This window comes from Nyctereutes procyonoides, unplaced genomic scaffold (assembly GCF_905146905.1).
Source record: "Nyctereutes procyonoides isolate TBG_1078 unplaced genomic scaffold, NYPRO_anot_genome, whole genome shotgun sequence".
Classification (NCBI taxonomy): Eukaryota; Metazoa; Chordata; class Mammalia; order Carnivora; family Canidae; genus Nyctereutes; species Nyctereutes procyonoides.
Genome location: NW_026575130.1, coordinates 9928044 through 9951977, shown reverse-complemented (window position 1 = coordinate 9951977; position 23934 = coordinate 9928044). Strand labels below are relative to the sequence as shown.

The following is a 23934-nucleotide window of genomic DNA, read 5'->3' as shown; positions in this document are numbered from 1 at the left end:
TCAAAGATCTAACTGAACAGGACTTTTCTTTTAGGACACCAAGACAGTGCTAAGTTTCATTGTGTACATAAGAGAAACTGTCTCAAAAACTCTCTTGGTGTTGGAGTCACGGTCTCTTCTCCTCCTGGGCATTCGGTTCCATTAGCTCTACCTCACTGACTGGGAGATGGAGAGGGATTTAGCTAATACTCAGTAACTTCCCTGCGGAACTGAAACCAGTCAAGGGAGATTTCACTCCCCATTGTTGGCAGGATCAGCTCTAATCAAACATCTTATCTGTTGTTGGCTTCTCAGGTGAAGCCAGCACTTGTGTGGCTGTAGTCTGTCAAACAAGGAGCCATATGCTCACACATGAGTGGAGTATCAAACCCCCAAACTACAGGCAATGCTTCTGAGGCATCTGCGCTGGTGGAAGAGTAGGAGGCAGGAGATGACCTATATAAGAGCTGAAAAATAGCCATACTGTCTTTATGTCATTTTCAAGACCATACAGGTGCTTTAATAGTTCTGCAGAACCACTCACAGAATGAGGACTACACATCAGTAAATATAAAAGAGACCTGAGTCTCTCTGACAACACTGGGAGGCAGTGCAGACCACGGAAGAGCAAAGCGCCAGGAAGTAGGGCCACAGACGGGTATCTCAGAGGCCTTAGGACCCAGCGCTTTCACTGCAGTGAGGAACTGAGGAACCGGAGGTCTGCAGCTTTAAAGGACCTACCCCAGGCCATTCACGGTTGGGGAAGGGGGCCTGAGAACCTGGGTGGCCTCATTCCCAGCCTAAGTGCTTTCCACAGCGTGATGCTTGGTTCCCCATGTCTTTCATTTCTCTGCCACTGCTATGTTCCAGAACCAGACACAGAATACCCTCCATTTTTCAGGGATAACTGGTCATTACCAATGACCAGTTCACGTTCTCAGAAGAGCCTTTCCTGACCATCCCATCTAAAGCAGACCCCAAAGTCGGGCCCTGTTTTATTTTTATTATAGCATTCGTATGTTCCTGTTTATGTAATAACTGCCCTCAGCCACATAAGCACTACAAGAACAGGGACTTTCTTTGCCTCATTCAACACCGTATTTCCAGGTCTTACAATGCTATCTGGCATCTGTTAGGTGCTCAGTAAGTGCTAAACAAAGACTAAAGTCAACTACTGTATGAACAGAAGTTTCTGAAATCCCAAAACAAAGGGGAGAGGAAACTGGCAGGAATAGTATCATTCCTAAATCACTGAAATTTTTATGAATGTGAATCGGAGCTCCTCTCTGCAGTTCTTATCAAATGACCGCCAGTGCTGCTCTCTGAAAGGAGGCCAATGACTTCAAAGGCTGCAGGACCAGCCCAGCAATGATAGCAGCAGAAAAGCCACAGACTCTGATAAAGTGAAGGAAACCAATCAATCAACTGCAGCAGCTGTTGAGAAGGGGCTGGGGTGGGTGCAGGAGAAGGCACTTTGTTTTTCTAGGATAGGGCAGAAGGAACACCTTAACTTTTTTTTTTTTTTAAGATTTTATTTATCTATTCCTAAGAGACACAGAGAGAGGCAGAGACACAAGCAGAGGGAAAAGCAGGGCTCCCTGTGGGGTGCCTGATGCAGGACTTGATCACAGGACCCCGGGATCACCACCTGAGCCAAAGGCTCAACCACTGAGCTACCCAGGTGTCCTGGACCACCTTAACTTTTAGAAAAAATACGTAAGTGTCAAGAAAGCATAGTGACAGCTCTGACATTAAAAAAAGATGTTTGGGATACATTCTAGGACAAAAACATTCTCTGCCTAATCTTCTAGTCTAGAATATTATATCATGCTGATCATTAAGGACACAAACCAAACAGCAAACTCTGAAGTATAGAAACAGATTTTTGTATGGTCTTCAACAGAAATAGTGTTAAAGATTTTGGGGCAAACAAGATGGAGCAAATCAGCAAATGCCGGTCCTCAGCACACTGCACTTGTGAGGGTTTTTCATTTAGAAGCAGAGTGTGGAACAGCTGCTGTCCATACCTAGGTATTCAGTAATTAAAAGGACAACATTCTTTCAAAAAAGAATGCAAACATCAAGTACAAAAGCATGAGTATGTGCTTGCTACTAGAGTTACTTCTACTATGCTTCAGGGCCTGTGATCGTCTTCTCCATGCTCCTAATGACCAAGCCACGAGGCCAGCTGAAAAGAGGTCTGCCAGTAATAGCCATTATATTGAATTAAACACGGACATCATCTGTGATACTGTTTTTCAGGTATTGATCGGTCATCTATGTCAAGGGGGCATCCACTGTTCAGTCAGAGAAAAGGCTGCCACTCAGTCTGGAAGAATTTTGAGGTCATAAAATTATGGCAATGGCATTTTGAAGAGCCTGGGCAATCTGAATAAGGGTCAAGAAAGCTTCACAGAGAACAGAACTAAGTTAGGTCTCAGTGAGGAGTGGGGGGAAGGAGGAAGGCATATATGATACACGAACAACCATGGGTGGTGCGTGTCATTCCTGTTTCACAGTTAAGGAAAAGTCAAGAGGGAAAAGCTCAAATAGACTGCTCAGGCAAACATCTGATGGAAAATTCCTACCTATCTGGTACCAAAATTGTCGACAGGCTTCTTCGGGAAAGTCCACTGAAATTTCAGCACCAAAATGAAACTGTAAAAGATTAAGTGAGGGTCATCTGGTTCTAGTCAAGAACTAAATAATCTGTAGGCTACTGCTCTCTCCTGAGAAACACTGCAGATCTATCCCTTCCTTCCTCTGCAGCGGAAATGGGCTTTGCAAGCACAGGGACAGCATGTGCCTTGGCTATGGTGTGTATTAGGGAACCACTAGTCATCTTGTTTGGACTGAGCACAGGACTCAAAAGGGCTAGGATAGAGGTGAGCAAGAGAGACGGAAGGGAGAACCCAGGAGTGGGTACGGATAGACACAATAAGTGGTTTACACTTTATTTTCCAGACAACAAAAAGCACTGACTATTTGTACGTGGGGAAGTGGCACAATCACTTTGTGTTTTAGCAAATCCCTCTGGGGGCAACATGGAGAATCAATTGGCAGGAAAGAAGCCTGGAGGTGGGAAAATTATCCAAAGGCTATTCCAATAATCCAGACAGAAAGTTTGCACCCCTGAGCAGGGGCTGTGGCCGTGATGAGTGGAAGAGGAAAGACTCCATCAACACAGGCCCGAAGGACAGACCTGGTGGGACCTGGATGTAGGCTGCTGGAGAGGCAGCAGAGTCAACAGTAGCTCCTTTGTCACTGGGAAATATGTCAATGCACTGTGAATTCAAAGCTGAGCAAAACTAAGTTGATTTATAAAGAGAGGTTTCCCACCCAACTGGTCAAAAATATGGTCACTACAGTAAACAACAACTACACATTGCCTATAAATACTTGACAGGGATCTAGTAATGGTTACCAAGTCAGAAAAGTGCCTGATAGCAGAATACAGTCAATCAAGTCCCCATGCTACATTTTTAAATAATAGAAAAAAATACATAAAGCTGCTCTTCCTCACTAGAACTCTATTACTTTTAAGTATCTCTGTATCATCTCATCTGAGAAGTTTTGGAGCAAAAACTTCCAAATCCTGGGCTGCAATGGTCTGGGCACCTTATGTGTAGCCCTGGGCTTGCAGAGTTAAGAGGGCATTTTGCTTGCTTGCCAGTTTTGTCGTTTGTTTCTTCAGCAGGCTGATTTGCCACTGGTCAGTAAGGAATGGTTGAGAAGAGTTAGGGGAAAGGGAATCAAGAAAAATTAAAGGGGCAAAAGAGGAAGAAAAGAAGAGAGAAATGCATACTCATACTATATTGCAAAAACATAGCCGGTATAAAAACCATCTGATTTTCCTAAAGCACTAATTTGATTTTGTTGGAGTTTCCTCTTTAAAAGGTCAGTGTTGGATGCATCAGCATGAGCAAGAAGGTTCACAAGCAAGTGGCCTCTGTTTATAACTAGTGTCAGCAGTAGGACCAGAGAGTCGTTCTTACCATGTTTCAGATGTAGGCAGCTGTCATTCTTGGACCTGTACCTGCAGAAAATTGTGTCTTTAACAAATTTTTATTGAAGAGGTTTTTGTACATTTGTAGTAGTACAAATACGTAGTAGCTACAACATCATGTGGACTTGTTTGCTTTACTTTTTATGGTTCTTATACCAGCCATTTTTATTTGTGCAGTACAAGTAGTGGCCTTACATTTAATGAAAGAAAAAGGGGAAATAAATAGGACCTCACTGGTTGATGCCTTGAATTAATATCCAGGAAAGATAAATCCTATCGTCATGTTTTCTATTTTCAGAATACCCAAGCCACAGAAAAGATACTCTAGGACACATAAGGTAGTATATTAAAAAATCAGAATAAAAATAGTTATTGTGAAGAGTTGTACAAATAGAAACATAGCAGAAGTATTAAAGAGGATATAGACGATGAAAGCAAAAGCCACCAGTTAACAACCAGGATTTGGGAAAGGAGCATTTATAGACATACCTTCACATAGTCACATTTAAAAGAAAGGTCTTTAAAACATTTTTAAAGAATTTCAGGAAGGAAAGCAGAGTTTAAAAAAAACCACAGGTTACAGCTGCAGAATAAAGCAGTGTCTAGAAGATGCAGACTACCTTAAAAGGTGTTTGTCATAGGCAGGAGAATTGACTGGAAAGTTACATGGAGCCTACCTGATGTTGATTCCTGGAGTTTCTCTCTCTTCCTCTTCTTTTTCTTACCCTGGAAGAAGATGGGTATATGGTCATGTTACAGACTGGACTATGAACACATGGATGATATGATACTAAAGTACAAAAGGTAGGCAGTCAACAAAGAGACAGAGATGCTCCCACTCTTTCTCTCTCTCTTTGCCATCTATACCTAGCAACAGCGAGGGAAAAGTTCTTACCTCTTTGTGACCTTTGTCTCTACGGCGTCATAATTTAATATCTGTATTGACAGTGGAGGTGGTTTTCCATATACATACAAGGGTAATGATGTCCCAGGGCTGTGGCCACAGACTCCCACTCAAGGAAAGCCCACTTACAGAGACAGTCTATTATTAACTACCACACTTAGAACCCACTTCTGGTAGTGTTCATGATAAATCCTTACTGTGAATTCCACCATGTAATTAAAAATTCACGACATGAGCTAAAGAACCTTAGCCCCTATGGCACAGGCATGATGGCAATCAAGGAGAGTGGCAGAAAGGTAATACTGAACCTGAGAAAATGAAAGGTAATTTCAAAGACATTTCTGGCAAATTCGGACCTTGTTTCCTAAAGCAGACACAATAATGCAAATATACCTCAAAATCACCTTTGGCACAGATTTACAATTTTAAGTCTCATTTATAGTGGTCTTATTTTCTATCTTCATAATTTCCTCTAAAAAATAGTTGAAATACAGCATAGATACAGCACATATTTGATTTACATGAATAGTAAATAGCTGACCTGGATTAGAACGGTATTTTCAAATAACTAGAACAGAACACATATCACATCGAATAGCTCTATTTTGTCTACTGTAATAGTCACATTAACAAAGAACAAAACATAAAACTGTAAGATTACATTGAACATACTGCGTGAATATATAAAAGTCTATATTTTTATGCACTCCAGGGTAGTTTTTCTTCATGTCACATGACCTGACCATTGAAGCTTTAAAGCTTTGGAAGGTTGACTCAAACTATCTTCCCAAACAGCAGATATTCGTGACCCTGGGAAACAGCATTTCAAAAATAATGGAGTCATCTTTAACACTATTATTAAAAGCACTCTGAGAGGAGGGGACCACACAGAGAGAGAGCATGCTTCTCATGGGCTGCCCCTACCTTCCAAAGCTTCCTTTCAAATGGCATAACTGTGGTTTTCAGAAGACGCTCTGAGGTTGTTTCATGTGTCAGTAACTTCTCACTTTCTCCTCCTTGTTCCCATTTGCCTGTTCAACACTCATCTCAAGTGCCAGCTCTTCCAGGAACTTTCTCAGCACCACTCAAAGCCCATCCCCTCCGGTCTGGTCCGTCCACACCCTTCCCTCAGGCAGACCTCACCACTAGAACCTAACCCCTCCCAGGTGCTGTAACATGCTGTGTCCCTGAGTCCCTCACCACATGGCCCTTGGCTCCTAAGAGCACCCCGAGCGTCTCAGCACATCTATGCCATTTTGTGCATGCCCAGTATATGTGACTGGCCTGAGGTGTTGGACTGCTAGAGCCTTTGTGAAATAACCTGTGTTATATTCTAGGTATGAACCAGTGTTTCAAGAGAACCAACATTTTATGATAGACAAAGATGACCTGAGTAGTTTGGATGTACTGATGTCAACATACACACAAAAAAAATCATCTGTGTGTGGTAATATATAAATATTTTTCATTAAAATTATGTATAATACTGAGGTTATTAAGCATTAAATTTAAAATGCTCTAACATTACAAATATCTAGCTGATTTAACCTAAGAAAATATGTGCACTGCTGATTTATGAAACCTTCAGTTATAAAAAATAAAAATTAGAAGAACTGAAGTTATAAAATCTATGATGCCACAGAATAGAGCATTTTAATATTCAATAACTGAGATATATTTAATATAATCTCAATAAGGATAAGGATGACAATCTGACACTTAACTGCTAAGATACAAGACATAAGGCATGTATCTTGTTTAGATTCCATTCCTATGCTGTTATTTTCAGAATAATCTTTTTAGCTAAAGTGCTATCACTTGATTGGCTTCTGTTTGCCTTAGTCATTAATAGGCTTATATTTATTGTTATAAGAATTGTATGTCACAAAGCTGGGTTTTCCCTTCATTCCAGGGGATCCCACAAGCAAGTTATGCAAAACAATTTCTTTTAAAAATTGTGCAGAAGAATTTAAAGGTAAATTTACATTTTACTGGCTTTCTTTAAAACTACTTTCTTCTCATCTCCCCACATGAAGAAAAGGAGAGAGGGATAGAATATGTGTTTATCTCTTTTTAGTTTTATCCTTTACCTAAGATTCAGAAACAGAAACTTCACTCAAAGACATTCAACCAGCAATGCTAAATCTATACAAATTTCACAGCACAGCTCTTCCCTGGGTCAAATCTATCCAGAAGGATGCTAATTATTGCCTGGAGAAAAGCAGCACAGCTCAGGGGAGAAAACTCTTGAATTAAAGCAGTCTACTAAAGAAGGCACTGGAAAGACTGTGCTAGTCTGCTATAGAGAAGGCAAACTGCATAGATTTTGAAGGTCAGGGAGAACCAGGTATAACTTGCAGTTTAGCCACTACATGGCCTTGGACTAATTACTTAACCTGACGACCTCTCCATTTCCCCCATATTGCATTAAAATGCAATAATGCTCTTCATGACCCTCAATTATTATAGGGATTAGAAAAATATCACAGAAAACATTTAAGACAGTTCTTGATGACAGGCATATGGTAGTCATTAAAACAACCAAACAAGAGCTCAGGAGATTCCAGTGAGCTGCCGCTCCTAAGTAACAAACACCATGATTCTTCCTTCCTATGTCATGGTTGTAGCCAATGTTTAAGCTTCAAATCCTGACCAGTAGTGACTTTTCAGAAGCATGTTACAGGAAACAAATATGTTCCATTATATGGGATGTCTGACCTCAGACAGGGGGCCCCACAGAACCACCTACAGCAATGGTCACACATTAAATTATATGTTGATTAATGGCTTCAACGTCACCCTTTTTAAAGGGACAGTTCCACCTAATATTATTAGTTGGCTTTTCTAATGTCGGGCTCACATGGAACGTGAATGATCTTCAAAATTTTTAAATTAGGAGCTTAAATAAACAAAAGTGTTCCCTTCCATAAAATCTAAAACTGAAATATATAATTTATAATGCACTTTCTCAGTAACAGTCTTTGCTGTATCAAGACCACGTTAGTAAAATCTTCAAATTCCAAAGTAATAAAATAACAGGCCCTATAAATGGGGTATTTCTGGCCAATTAGTACAATTTAAAAAATAAATATCTACTCCATCTAAATAAAATACATAATAGACATCAAGGTACACTAATATGAAACAATTTTTTTAAATCCAGCTTTAATTAGTCTGTGGCAAAACAGTCAATTTGAATACATTCTTTTTAAGAATTAGATAATATCCTTTTGGAAAGAAATAGGACGGTAAGTACCAAAGAGCTTATATCTTTTAATTCAACAATTCCACTACTGTGAATGTATCCTACAGAAGTAATAGCCCTAAATACAAAAAAAAAAAATTGTTATACACAGATCTCTTCATTGTAGGATTGTTTCCAATTGTTAAAAAAAAAGGTAATTTAAATATCTAAAAAAGAGGAAAAAATGGTTACATAATTGTGACATTCACTCAAAATACTATAATATAGCCATTAAAGTTGATATATAGGGGCAGCCCGGGTGGCTCAGTGGTTTAGCATCACCTTCAGCCCAGGGCCTGATCCTGGAGACCCAGGATTGAATCCCACGTCGGGCTCCCTGCATGGAGCCTGCTTCTCCCTCTGCCTGTGTCTCTGCCTCTCTCTCTCTCTCTCTCAATCTGTGTCTATCATGAATAAATCAGTAAAATCTTAAAAAAAAAGTTGATATATAGAAAAACTATCCCATAACAGAAAAATGCTTATTATATATAAAAGCAAGCATGACACAAAAGTATATGTATACACACACACACATACTTATATCCATGTTAAAAAACCAAACACAGAAAAAAATAACTGAAAGATAATAATTAGTTATTACTACTGTTGCCTTTACATGATGAGATTATGGGCTTATTTTTATTTTAAAGATTTATTTGTTTGAGAGCGAGCGAGTGAGCACAGGGGAAGGGCAGAGGGAGAGGAGAGGGAGAATCTCAAGCAGACTCCCTGCTGAGAGCGGAGCCCAGTGGGAGGCTCAATCCTACTACCTTGAGACCATGACCTGAGCTGAAATCAAGAGTTGTCCACTTAACCAACTGGGCCACTCAGGTGCCCCGATATTGTGGGCATTTAAAACAAAATCTTTTTTACCAACATTTTAATGGATTTTTTTGGATTACAGTTTTACCTAAAAAAGTCCATTATATAACTAGAGGAAAAAAAGTATGACAGCTCGAAGCTTTCTAAATGCAATATATCCTTGAAATCTTTATTATAAAATTCATTAACTTCCATTACATATACAGTAGTCCTCCCTTATCTGTAACTTTGCTTTCCACAGTTTCAGTAACCTCTGGTCAAGCGGGGTCTGGAAGCAGACAATCCTCCTTCTGACATGGTGTCAGCAGATCAGCAGCAGCCTAATGCAATATCACAATGCCTGCTCAGTCCCCTTACTTCATGTCCTCATGTTACCATCTCACATCATGACAAGGAGAGAGGTGAGTATGGTACAAGAAGAGATTTTGAGAGAGGCAGACTACTTTGACATAACTTTTAGAACAGTATATTGTTAACGATTGTTCTATTTTATTGTTGTTAATCACTTACTGTGTCTTTATAAACTTTATCATAGGTATGTATGAAAAGGAGAAAACAGCATATACAGGGTTCAGTACTTTTGGTGGTTTCAGGAATCCTCTGGGGGTACTGAAACATATCCCCAGTGAATAATGGAGGATGGAGGGAGCTACTGTACTCTAAAACACATTTCCATCACAAAAGTAACAGACAGAAAGAAAAAGTGACAGTACGGAGCTTTTGGTATGCAGAAGGAGCTTACGTAATTGTCTCTTGCAGACCAGCCTGGATAGAGCTGCATATGTAGCTGTCTTTCCTTCCGTGCTAATTCATAATATTTGGCCTGCTCTTCACGGGAGAGGGCATGCCACTAAAACAAAAAGAGGAAGGAAAACAAATCAAATGAAAGCAAGCAAAAGAGCAACAATATTATATATTTCATGTTTCAAAGATTAAAGAATGAAAATATTAAGCACTTAAATTCTGATTTATTTTTAAATGGTGGAAGAGCAAGGACTGCAGAAATCCACTTAGAGTCTGGCAGGGAGAGTGAAACTCAAACTTTGGTCTCTATCCTGTTCCTCCCACATCACATGAAGCATTCAAGGTGATTAAATATCCAAAGTAAAATATTCTGTTACCCACCCTTTCACTTTTCCCATATAAATTAGAAAGAACTTTCACTGGGGAGCCTCAACACCCAACTTAGGCCTTGTTCACAGTCTGTACCATATTCTGATATTTGAGACCAAGTACCATTTATTTATGCAAAATGTGATAATTTCCAGATGTCTTTTCCACACAGATGCATCCTCACCTCACATGGACACTCTCCCACCCACTCTGTCATACAGAAGGTCAGAAACCTGCATCCTGTGATCCTGTCTATAAAGCAAGACCTTAAATAAGTCTGTCTCAGCCCCTTTCACCCTATCCTCACACTTGCAAAACACTACTTGTCTAGAGGGAGCACACTGACAGCAATGTCCAATCGTATGTGCACTCTATGGCTACAGTTTTTAGCTTCCTTCTGACAGAAAGCAAGGAGTACTGTCTAGGTTTGTTTTGCCATCTAGAATCTGAGACTGTGGTATCTAATTTGGAGAATGTAATGGCTGACACCTGCGAACTTTCCATTTCCCTTATAATAGCTGACATAATTATGTGTCATATACAGCAAGATAGCTAATGTACGCAAGGCATCCATTTGGTAATTTAAGCAGCTTATATTTGGATATTGCTTTGCATATGTTCATACATGACTCGCTCTAGGTGCCCTAGCAGGCAGTTTTCAAGTATTTTCCCCATTTCTTCAATGCTAGGATCTGCCAGTGGAACCTTCCAGGAGAACTAGCTGGGCTCTGGGGAACCAACTAGCCAGAGGGATGGCATAGAGGCGCAGCCACGGGAGGGGCAGGTCTGACCCACACCATACGCACCCACGCTCTGGGTCAGCTCCCACCTGTCCACTCCTGCTGGCCCCAGCTCTAAAGTGCTAGGAGATTCTCTCTCATTCATGGCTGGTCTGCCCTGAATTTAATTTCCCTGTCCAGTTTTAAAAAATAAGGAAAAGAAAAGAAAGATGTGGCTGAACTGGGGAAAAGACAAAGGAGCGAGGAAGAGAGGCCATGAGAGAGAAAAAGTTCTCCCGGAGGAGGCTCCTGAGGTATGGCTAGGCAGCTTTCCTCAAGAAAAACAAACACCTGCTTGCTCCTGTGTTAAAAGACCTGGGACGATCTCAAGAAGAACACTAAAGCACCTTCTGCCACTCCCCACCCTCCCTCTCCAGCCTCCAGCGCAGGAGGTGCCCCAGAGCAGGGCATCAGATTCAGTTCCTCCAAAAGCCCCTGAGACGCCTGGGCCTCTATGTTGGATAGCGCAGACGGCTTATTTTTTGGTTGCTTTAGAAGAACAGAGCATCGAGTAGTTAAGAAGCATGACACACAGCAGGACTTGGGTACGAACCTGAGGGCAAATCAGGAAATAAGCCTTTCTTTTAAGAAATGATGGGGACGTGGGGGGAATGGACACTAGAGAGCTGACAGGGGGAAAAAAAAACCTGAAAAAAGTTACCTGAGACACAGTTCCTTATACACCAGCAAAGTAAACACAGTAGGTGAAAATAATCTTAAGAAGGAGGCAGGTCTGGGACAGTAGTTTGAGTTTAAACCAGGCTTCTGCCCACCACTGGCCTTCCTAAATCTGGAACAATGACCCAGTACCAGAGACCTACACAGGGTGGAAAACAAACTGGACACAGTGGAGAAGATCGGCCTTGATTATTTGTTTGGGGTTTTTTGGGGGGTGGGGGGACAGGGTTGGTGGTTTTTTTTTTTTTTAAGAAAACACTGATCATTAATATTTACACAGTTCTGGTGTTAAATGTGATTGGCAAGAGGCAAAATGTTACCAAAAAGGAACAAACTGGGAGACAAAAAGAAAAAAAAGTAAAATTACAACTTTTGTAAATTTTTATTCATTTGACTAATGAAATATATTGGCATAATTTTACGTAGTTTATGGCAGCTTTATAACTTGCTGAGAAAACCTGGATTAAATTTTATAAAACTTCTTTCAAAATACGTATGGGGGTTGGGTCTTTTACCCAAACAACCAGTTATTCAGTTAAAACAGAGCATTTAGGTTGACAAAATGATCCCAGTTAACTGAGCAAAATGCAAGGAGAGAAAAAGCAGGCCACAAAGTATTGACTTGAAGTCTCAATCGCTTTTAGTTCCCAAGTATTTCTAATGCACAAAATCTATCCACAAAAAGATCATTTACTAGAGTAAAACAGTAGATAGAACAATGGTATTAAAGCCTTGTAAATGAAAACAGTCCAGTACAAACTAGAAAGATGGCCTTTTTTAATAGGAATTTCTGAAACACAATGGGCTAAAAAAAACACTTTTGTATCTCTTGTTTACTGAAAAACTGAGTTAATTTTTTTTGAAAAAATCCGATTTCATTGTCAACATTTCCAAAGTTGTTGGAAAACATATTAAAAATTCTGACAAATTTGCAACAAATGGGACCTCCTTTAACAGCCTGGAAGGTCTGAAAAGGCTTCTTTTAAAGTAAGATTTGTGCTATTAATTCATATGACTGAATATTTCTTTTTAGAGATACAGTATAGATGAATAAAATAAAAAAGATAAAATGTTCCAGGGTGGATTTAAGGTCTACTTTTAAGAATTCTAATTATTCCAGTATAAAACTTCATGATTTTAAAAGCAGGAACTTTAAAGAACCAGCAAGGACTACTCTGCCAGAGGGAAGTTATGAAAGGAGAGAAAATCTGATCTTAATCAAAGATCTCAGAGACCTATAAATAGAAACAGGTGTCCAAATCAAAGACAGAGAGAGACCCCAAATGAGAACCATCCTTTAGGACACACGCTCTGATCTGGGGATCGTTAAGGAAGCTGAGAAAGTAGCAATTGTTGGAAATGTGCATTAAAAATAGGAAGCATACCTCTGTATCATATCCTAACTTACTCTCTTGAGCAAAAAATAATTACCACTGCAGAGCCAGGGGACTTTTAACTCAAAAAAGGAAAAGAGTCAAGAGTTCTATATAAATTAGAAAAGAACATCAACCCTTCTTTCCCTCTGGTTTCTTCTTTTAAAGGGTCAGGGGGAATGGTCATCAGCCTTTAAGCTTTTAAGGCAAAGTTCCTCAAAGATGATGGGAATCATTTATCTGCTATGTTCTGGCTTGGGAAATCATTGTAATTATTGTTATTAAGTGTTTAAGAATCCACAGGGAGGGAGGGTATTATACACAGGGCACCAAGAGAGCTATAATCTGCTACCAAATCCTACCCCTGAAACCCTTGTGTCCTGCGGATTGGAAATCACATTTTTATTCTCTCCAATAGGAATCGATAATGCAAGAAAGCTTACTTCTCTCCATCTGTTCATATGGTTTGGAAATCTCCTGCATATCTTCTATTATGTATGTTGAAGTTTATTAGGTTCGTATCAAACATGGTAAAAATTACCCACAATAGCTAAAACATGATCATTTAAGTTTTACAAAAGCTGTTAGACCTTCCTTGTCTAAATGTTCATTTACAAATCATGAATTTCTTGAGGTTGCAAAAACAAATACATAGGGTCATAATTTAAGTAACTATCACATACATGAAGAGCATCAACAAATTAAAATGAAGCATTTCTAAAATTATAATGTAGTATTAGAAAAACTCCAATCTTTCTCACCATTCTTCATATACCTAATGTTTTAAGACCATTTCAATCCTTATAAAAAGCACCTGGAAAGACTAACTAGCCTTTGGGCTGGTGGCTGGATAAAGAAATCTTATAGCATCTGCCCTAGCTGTAGCCTCGTGCCTGATATACAGTAGGTGATCAGAAGAGCATCATGGAGTGAGTAAAAGAAGGAGTGAAAAGAAAAGAGGCAATGCAGACACCATGCACATATTTTAAGACCCAGAGAACAGTTTTTCTAGAATAAAGGCTTCTCCAGCCCATATAAATTCTTCCAGTTTCTGAGTAGAACACATCTTCTATCTTGGAAGGAGTGGCCACCTGTGTTTGCCGGGGTTCTTCCAGAAACATGGCTGGTACTGCAAAGCCTTTCTATAGTTCCCTAGGTGGGCTAAGCGCTTTCTTGCTTCAGTCATGAGTGCACACACATGTCACTCCATTGGGGAGGGTCTACCTCTCTCCACTGATCATGTGGTTAATTTCTACTCATTCAGGTCTCAGCTTAAATACTGTTTTTTTTTTTCCTGGGACCTTCCCTAGCTCCCTGCTATTCTTTCTCATAGAATCTTACTCTTTACATTCACAGTATTTATCATAATTTTAATTATATATTGGATCATTACCTGTCTAGTGTTTGCATCCCATCACAAAATGTTAAGCTCCACGAAGACAAGGACCTATCTATTTTATTCAGCAATTATTATCTAATGCCTACGAGTACATGGCACATAAAAGACACCCAATAAATGCTAACAGGAAAAACAGTTAACATTTATATATAGGAGGTTTTCTGTGTGCTAGGTACAATCTAAGTTGTTTACAATGCATTCTATCATTTAATCCTCCTAAACGTTTTTATCCTATCTTTCTGTTACTTCCCAAAGTGGCTGGTGATTATACAGCCACATTCCATAACCACCTTTAATGAAACCGTTCCAAGGTTACCATGAACATTTACATCCCACCCCACTACTTACCCTTCTGCCTAGAATCTGGTTGATAGCTGCACTTTCTTTTAGGGTACACTCAGCTACGACATTCGCTCTCATTTCTTTCATGTATAACATAAAAGCATTCAGAGGCTTCTTAATGTGAGGTCTTTTTGGCTCCTGTTCCTTTCTCTGTTCATGCTGAGGCTTCCTAAAAGGTGGTTGGGATGGTGTTGGGGGAGGGGGGAGGGAAGGACAGGGGAAGGAGGACACGGGAGGAGAGAAGTAGAGCATCTATTCATGTCACCAGTCAAACTCAAGCCGAGGACAACACTCTAGAAGCTCGACAAGCACCCAGAGCAGAATCACATTAGAAGAACAGCTCATTGGGAGTAAGGATCCTTTAGTTTGAAAAAGTTTACCTTTAGCCATAGAAGTGTTTGACACAAAATGGGCCCTGAGGCTGACTGAGCTTCTTGTTTACCTCAGGAAAGGCTGAACACATAGTATTTATGGAGGTTATTCCTCTTCCAGAACTGAGGTTCTTAACTTTTTGGGTGCAGGGCCCCTTTGAGAAACTAATGAAACTCCAGACTCTCTCCCCTAAACCAATGCGTGTTGGCTTTGCCTGCCCTTGCAAGTGTTTTATGCACTATCATATGCACCCAGCCACCCCATCCTCCTGTCCAGGTCTACAGACCCTAGATTAAGGAATTCAGGAAAGTTAGTCCTGTTCTCACTGCCTGAGAAAACCTGGCCTCCTGGGCTTGGTTTGCCCCTTTCCTTTGAATTCTGTGCTTCTGAAGCCTGCAGCAGGGTTAAGTGTATGTCAGGAAGGAAATGCATGGAGCCCTCCTGTCTACTTCCCTCAGGTACCATCAGGTGCTCCCCAACAATCAGAACCAACTAAAACCTGGTAGTAAATTGCTTAAGATTATTCAATGCCCACACTGAAGATTACTCCATTTTGGTGAGGTTTGGTGATGTTCCCTTGATCTTTTGAGGTCTATGCTCCTTTCCAATCTTAAAATCAGTGCAGTGAGAATCGAGCTGTTTAAAGTCCTCAGGGGCAGAACTTTCAAGGCAGAGACACACTGATTTTCATAATAAAAGAGAGGGAGAAAATGTTCAACAGTAGCAAGAAGAAATTGTGTTTAAATCCTCAGTATCTTAAGGCATTCACAGGTGAAACCAGAGGTGTACTCACACGTGCATTAGATCACTGTCAGTGTGGGGATGCTCCTGTTTGACCTGAGGCGTTACAATAGCTGGATGAGGGATGCCAGTTGTATGGGGACCAGGAGGACCAGGAATCATATGATGGGAAAACCTGAAAGAAGGAAAGAAAAGAAAACATATGTACTAGTGGCTGTTGTAGCAAAAGAGGAAGAATTCTGAAATAATCCACTAACTTGCTATTGGCTGAGAATGAAAACACATCTTTATACACAAGAGTATTACCTATAAATTTGAGTGGGCCAATAATTAATTTCTCTCTGTATTCAAGTGGAAATATTTATATTTATTCCTTGTAGAACAGAGTTTATTTTCAAACTAATAGACATTTTTCCTAGGAAGGCTATAGGTCATCGGATTAAGAAATTTCTTGCAAAGCAGTTTTCAAAGAAACACTTCAGTAAGTGAAATTGCTGGAAGTATAACATTTTATTAGGATTTGGCTTTTTAAATGATTTATAAATGAAAGCTAAAGACGTCATATTAAATATCTCTGCCTACATCCTTAAGCAACCTGTCACATTAAGTCTTCTCATACTTGTTGGCTTCTTTATTGATATATGGAGAAAACAACTGAGAAAATAAGGGACAGCAGTTTGTTTTTAGTCCCCAATTTAATAAAGCTGCCACCAGCATCATCTAAAATAATCTACACAGAAAGAAAGTACTGTTCGAAAGGCCTAGTCTTATGGAAAACTGGTAATAAAATTAAGGGAAGGATACAGTTCTGCCCCAGGTAAAAAACTACACATCCTAAAGGCTTTTCTCCCAAGTACACTTGGTAGACCATAAAAAAGAATCTCTAGTATCCACCACCATACAACACAAAGGAGGGCTACTGCCATTTAAGAAAAATAACTTTCAATAAATGCTTTGGATACATTCGAATATGCTTTAGAAAATTTTGGTTTTCAAACAGTATTGCTTGTTTATTTATTTTTAAGTAGGCTCCACACCCAATGAGGGGCTTGATTTCATGACCCGGAGATCCCGAGGTACGTGCTCTACTGACCGGGCCAACCAGGTGCCCTGCTTTTCAAACTGTTTGAAAGTTAACATTTAGCTAGAACAATATTCTCAAGTCTTTTATCACAGCCAGCACAATTAATTTCTTCATCTGGGAAGGAAAGAAGGAACTCTGCCTGGATTAGAAACAAATTTTTAGAAATTAAAGAGGCATGGGAAAAATATAAATATTTGAGTAAATGATAGTGCTCTGTTGCATATACTGTTTGCAAAGATACATGATGCTGGTTACTTGCATGGGAGAACATCCTGTCACCAGACAGTTCTTACAATGTTACAAGGTGTAAGAATATATATTGGGGGAAGGATATTAATTTCATTCCCTCCCAACCAGCTAGATTTACAATTTGCTGAGCCAATAAAGGTTTTGTAAAAAGCTGAAATTCACCACAGAAACTACGGATTTCATACCTACATAATAAAAAAGTGAAGATTCACAATCAGTTACTAGCCCCAGTTTGACTTCCAGCACAATGATGCTAGTTCCCTCGAATAAGCCACATTGAACATACAGATGATGCACAACAAATGTGTGTGTACATCAAGCACAGGGCACAGACGCCATCCTTTCCAGAAGCAAAAGCATTACACAGAGCAGTGTGGCATGGCAGGTCTCACAGAGCTTCGCTTGAACTAGAACATGTCCACACAGGGCCTGATTCACACACTAGGACACACACCCCGCATGGCCTGCAGCCAATAAGCACCATCCTTTCTCTTCTGACAGCCTTGATTCAGGAAGGCTCTTGACTCTCTGGGCATTTTCAAACACTGTCACATTAAACTGATAACAACTTTCCTCAAAGAAAGCAAATTAGAAAACTCAGACCAAACCAGTCTTTATCCACCCCCTTAACCCACTCCCAGCATATTTTGACTCAAACAAACTCTTCTTAGAAATGTCTGTTTTCGGGGCATTTCACATCCCGCAGTCAGGTGGCAGTGAATTCTTTTGGATGCACAATTTCCAGGGTGTTGCCTGAGTCTACCTGAGGGGTGTGGCTGGTGCTGGTGGGGTGCAGCGTTTGGCTCCTACCCAGGAATCTCTAGGACACCTAGTGTGGGAGCCAGGCACACTGCACAGACAGACGCATGGCTGAGTTATGCACCCTCCTAGCCAACCAAGAGGCAAGCAGAGGCGCACAAAATGCAAGCGCAAGAAGAGCAACTTGTCCTGGGGTGCCCGGTTTCCACCTCTACCTACCTGGACATGGAAGTGTCGACTGACAGTGAGGATGGATAGGGTTGCCTGAATCCTCCCGTGATGGGATATACAGGCTGACCTTGCCTGAGGTCACAGAAGAAAGGAACCCATCAATGAAAAAACACGAGTTACCAACCAGCAATAAGAGTTTGATGAGGCTCAGAGAAGAGGGAGGTATCCAAAAAGAACTGCGTGGGGGGTAATTACAGACCACAGCATTTCTTCAGTTAATCAGCTGCTTCCCTTCTTACCCTCCACCCAATCAAAGCATCATTTACCTTGAAGAAAACCTCCCACCTTCAGCCTGAAAAGCAAACCAGTCCATGAATTACCTTTTACCCATTCCTTTCTCCCAACCCCACTAATGCTCTGAACAAAATAGGCATATAACACATGTTTAGTGAATGTAACAGAACCATGAGAATGGTGAAATACTCCTCTCAGAATCTTTGAAAACTTCAGGGGAAAAAAGAAAGAGGGGAATAAAATTTATATAAAAATGAACAAATATTTTAAAAACATTGTACTCCCCACCCCTTCATATATCCATGCTACAGTCAAGAAATAAGAGATAAATCTATTGGACTTATTCCCACTCTACTCTGAGAATTCCATATCTCTCTCTCTTTTTCCCCACATCTCACATTTCTCATTTATACAATCTTTATTTCCAGCTGCCACTCAGCACAGGATTATTGCCCCTAAGTAGTAAGTTCAGACAGAATAATTGATGTAGGTTTGAAAGTGTATGCATAATCAATTAAACAGTCGACTGGGAGATTTAGTGCTAAAGAGAGGAGAGGGAGAGAGAGAGACAGCTGGAATTTCCAAGACAGGATGACCCCTTCTTGCCAAAGAGGAGATAAGGTAAGGATGTCAAGGTAGGGAGACTGGGGCAGTGATAGGGGGTTTTGGGGATAGAGGGCCAGATAAAGAAAGGAGAGGGTTCACCTACTAAAGTTGAAGCAGTGTTTCCATGGAGTGAGCAGTGGGGGAGGGGAGGAGTGGAAAAGGAATGGGAGTGCAATGGGGGTAAGCTGTGTGTTAACAATAAGATGATAAAAATAGGCTACACCACGTAAAAGTCTTTCTTCCAAAAATATTATTTCTTTTCCTTTCCTTTCATAATTTAAAAAATTTTGAAAATAGCAGTAAGAATTTTTTAGAAAGAAACAAAATAGAGAGTGTTTGGATTCTGAAAAAAGGAAGCCCAAACATCAGTTTTTCACCTGTCTGAACTCAAACTGGTGCTTACTTTATTAACATTCAAAAGATCTTTTGTTAATCTTGAATTTCTATTTGTTATTTGCTTATTTTATAAACAAGGACTAATATTCAATGTGTCTAAGTTTGTTTCAAAAATAAGTTGTTCATAAAAAACTAGACAAGAATAACCACTCTGAACACTTTGTATAGGCATAGCAAATGCCCAAAGCCACAAATTGAACCCATAAAACTATAAGCTTCAAAGCAAATGCTACACATTTTCTACACATATTAGCAAAAGGATTCAATCCATTTCAAAGTCCGTATATTTTTTAAGCTTTCAAATTGAAATGAAATAAAGTTAGCACCTTGCTTGTTGATGTGAAATTTTCAACTCCACAAGTGTTATCATTCATAAAGCTAACTTCCATGAATGGAAAGAAGAACATATGCTCAAATGTCTGATTGAAGGTTATAGGAAGGATCTTACCAGCCAAGAGGTGGGGTAATCTGTCCAACACCACCTGGAGACAGGGGATAAAAGGTAGGGATCTCAGGAGCTGGAGGATGTCTAGACATGCCTGTTCAAAAGAACAATGGAGAAGTAGAGTTTTCAGATTCACGGGACATCTGGCTATAAGAATAAAATAAAAGCCATTAATACTTAAGGTCTAGCATGAAACAATGTTTACTGGATATATTTAACTGAAGTCAGTTTGTTAGCTCTTCTCAAGATTTCAAAATCTGAGAAAACAAGTCTTAAGATAGGACATCTTGAGAAACTCTTAAAAGAGTAAATACACTGCTAGTAAAACAGTGACCATAGTAAGATTTTTAAATTATGTAGTTTGCCCTCATTATTTCATTTTGGTTAAGAAAATGGTAGACAATTGTTTTTGTGTAGAATGGAAAAATAACAGCCTTCATAAGTAGATGACCATGGTGTTCAAAGATTAGGTAAATTGCCACTTTCATATTTTCATTGGCTCCCTTATGGACACAAAGATTTGGGAAATGTGATACCTCCGAGGATCAAAGATTAATTAGGAATCATCTTCAGCCCCATAATGGTCACACTTGATATGATTCATTTTGGTCTCTGCCACTTTAGCTCCAACTAAGCTCTTCATCAAGTTGAGTCCTCTGGGCTCCAAGGTCAAGCTGTCCTGGATTAGTTGTATTCCACAGAAAATGAAAATGCCACCAAATTGTTTCTTGAGCTCACACTCCCTGGGGTACACTGCCCTAAAACTGTAAAAACCACCTAAAGATTATACCTAATCCTAGTCCCACATGGCATCTCTTTGTTTATATTCTACCTTGGGTACAGAAAATGCAAAATATAAAAACATAGATTCAGTGTATTTGGGTGAAAGTGATTCTGATTAGAAAAAAACAAACCATAAAAGTTTCTCTTTATATAGCTAACCTGGCCTTTCCAGATTCAACACCCAGAAATGACCAGTATGTGGACTTAGGTGAACATATGAAAGATGCTTTTTAGTTATTTTGCTTTTTTACTGTTTAAAAATGAATTTCATTTGGGTCTTATATTTAAGGTCTTGAACCTATGGGAATGACTTAAGATGTGTTGCCTTCAAAGTTGGTGTTAATTTGACTCTGAGGTTAGGACAAACTATTACTCAACTCTTATAAGAAACAGGTAAGAGGAAGGTTTTTAATCCCTCACAGAGAGCTTACATGAGATTATCTCATATTTTGCTGTTTTTAAAAGATTCTGTCAAATTCCCACCCCCTTGCCTTTTTGGCTAGAAATACCACTATTTTTGGGTTCACAGTGGATCCCAAATTTCATATTCGGGATTTTTTTCTTGGGTCTGGGGAGGTTTGGGTAGTAGGAGTAAATCTAAGAGAGCCTACGGTGATGATTCTTGACCTATCAGAATCACTGGGGAGTTTCTCCAACTTGCTGCCCTCCTACCTTTCAGATTCAGAAACCTTCCCAAACCTCAGGGTAAGCAGGGCGACTGTTCAGTTTAAAAAGAAAAACCAAACTAACTCAGAAGAGCTTTGGAAACTTCGTGGAAATGTGAGCTTGAAAAATCACGACTACAGGTCATAGACCAACAGAACTGTCTACTTTAATCCCTTAATTTTACAAACGGGAAACCAAGGTGTGGAATGACTGCTCAGGCATCCTGGTTGGGTATATACAAAATACGTATTTTCCTGGGCTTTTATCACTGGGACACAGACAGGTAACCTGCTTGCAATCACATATCTATGCAGACGAGGCTAAAATCTTGCTGTCCACTCTTGTCCATGTTCCAAGTAAGCCTAGAATCCCACAGCAGTGATTCTGTGTAGGAGCAGGAGCAGGAGCAATACAACTGAACACAATACAAACTAATGTGATTTGGTTTTACTGCTCAAGGGAGAAAGGAGGAAACTACCATTTATTTAGCATCTGCTACATGCTAGTTCATATGCTGGGTATTTAGTTTGATGGTTTCTATTAAATACATTTCTACTCACATTTCAAATATGCCTCTCTAATGTTTGTAGCTCAGAGAAATCCTTCTTTCTTGTTTGAATCTACTAAGTTTTATTTTTTTTGAATCTACTAAGTTTTAATTTGTACTTTTAATGTGGCACTTAAGATGTTCTTCATTTTATTTTATAGTTAGTTTGTGCAAATGATTTCCTGCATGAGGCCATATACCACTTGGAAAAAAAGAGACTATATTTTACCAATCTAGGTATCAAACTCTGGTTGTCTCCAGAGAAGGTTCTCGATAAATCCTTTTGAATGACTGGACAAATGAACAAGTGAATTAAAAGTGTTTAAGCAGACCCATTCTTCATTCTGGGCCAATATTACCAACAATCTTGCATGTCTTACAAGTACATGATGTGGCTTAGGTCATTACATGAGTAGAAAATGGATCTGTGTTTTCTACATAGCCTATTGTTATGTTAAGATCCTAGAAGTGTATGCCTCCACCAACTGCTATGCTACTGGAGACATGTTTCACATCATTCATTTAACTAGTATTCACTGAATACTCACTATGTACTAGAGGCTACACACAGCATAGCCTTAACAATTCTTAAGCTTTTATAAGTAAGCTTGATAATAATTATGGATGAAATGATTCTGGAGTCAGATTTATATGGATCTATCAATTCTGCCACTTGCACAAGCTATATATCTTTGAGAAAGCTATGTAATTATTACTGTTCTTTTTTTTTTTTTTTTAGATTTTATTTAAAATCTAAAGTGGCAGAGACCCAGGCAGAGGGAGAAGCGGGCTCCACCCAGGGAGCCTGATGTGGGACTCAATCCAGGACCCCAGGATCATGCCCTGAGCGGAAGGCAGATGCTCAACCGCTGAGCCACCCAGGTGCCCCATAGTTCTTTAAAATCAGTACAAAAATGGAGCAGGGGTTGTTGTGAGGAATACATGAATACGTGTACTACAGAAAAGTGCTACCTATGTGAGTATTTGTGGTTATTTACAAGGATACAATGGGTAATACAAAGACATAAACAGATACATATATAAACGTAATATTTCCTAAAAGCTTTTTATTTTTAACATTTTTAGCAGACATAATGAGAAGAAAATGACTGGTATTAGCTTCATTTCCCTTTCCTACACCTGCACACATTCCTCACACCAACATAATGACAGAAAGGTAAAAATGAAAAATGCTTACTCTGAAATTAACCTAGTTATTTTCCTACAAAAAAGGATGAGTTTTGCTGACAAATGGTTTATATTGATTGTTTAGTTCTATGTATGGTTAGAGTGTGGACATGACACTTTTTTTTTTTAAATAAAACTAACCAGCCTCCTAGGAACTTTGAAATTAGTAACTCTGGCCTCAGTACCACCACGTTCTAACTAGTTTAGCTACATGATATAACTAAACAGGCTGGCAGTATGAGAAAAAGAGATAAAAGCAAGAAACTTGGTCAGCTTTTTACTTATTTTTTGGTGATTAATATGAATAATGGAATCATATAAACCCCAAATCATGTATATTAGTTTCTCTCAAACCAAAGTTTATGTATCTCCAGAGATAAATGGTGACAAGGTATGGAAAGTCTTTGTTTACAAAAAAGTAATTAAGAATAGGACTTTATATCCCTGGGTGGTGCAGCAGTTTGGCGCCTGCCTTTGGCCCAGGGCGTGATCGTGGAGACCTGGGATCAAATCCCACGTCAGGCTCCCTGCATGGAGCCTGTTTCTCCCTCTGCCTGTGTTTCTGCCTCTCTCTCTCTCTCTCTCTATCATAAATAAATAAAAATTAAAAAAAAGAATAGGACTTTATATTAAAACAAACAGTGTATGGAGTAGAATGCAGAAATGACACAAATTTTTAGGCCAAAATAAGGACTTCAAAGAAAATGCAGCTTTCTGATCATGCCTTCTTGTTCTTTCTCTAGTTCTAGAGGGTTTGTTAAAAAAAATTTTTTTTTTGAGAAGCAATGATATAAACTACAATTAGTAAGACAAAACAAGGTGGGGCAGCAGAAGAGATGGAAACAAAAGAGAAAATATAGGGGATTCCTGGGTGGCTCAGCGGTTTAGCACCTGCCTTTGGCCCAGGGCACAATCCTGGAGTCCCGGGATCGAGTCCCATGTCGGGCTCCCGGCATGGAGCCTGCTTCTCCCTCCTCCTATGTCTCTGCCTCTC

At 39.5% G+C, this 23934-nt stretch overlaps 1 protein-coding gene across 4 annotated transcripts in view; it reads right to left on the bottom strand.

The window, feature by feature from the left end:
- Positions 1-23934, bottom strand: part of LEF1 (lymphoid enhancer binding factor 1) — a 118221-nt gene that overhangs the window by 9206 nt on the left and 85081 nt on the right. Inside the window, exons 5-11 of one of the 4 annotated variants that reach the window (XM_055342484.1) lie at positions 19760-19850; positions 18064-18147; positions 15805-15927; positions 14646-14808; positions 9698-9805; positions 4663-4711; positions 3975-4015 (exon numbers count right to left, since the gene is read on the bottom strand). In XM_055342484.1, the coding sequence (XP_055198459.1) occupies positions 3981-4015; positions 4663-4711; positions 9698-9805; positions 14646-14808; positions 15805-15927; positions 18064-18147; positions 19760-19850 (653 nt within the window). In that variant the 3' untranslated portion in view covers positions 3975-3980. The remainder of the gene's footprint in view (positions 1-3974; positions 4016-4662; positions 4712-9697; positions 9806-14645; positions 14809-15804; positions 15928-18063; positions 18148-19759; positions 19851-23934) is intronic. The other 3 variants (XM_055342486.1, XM_055342483.1, XM_055342485.1) reach the window with 3 other exon arrangements.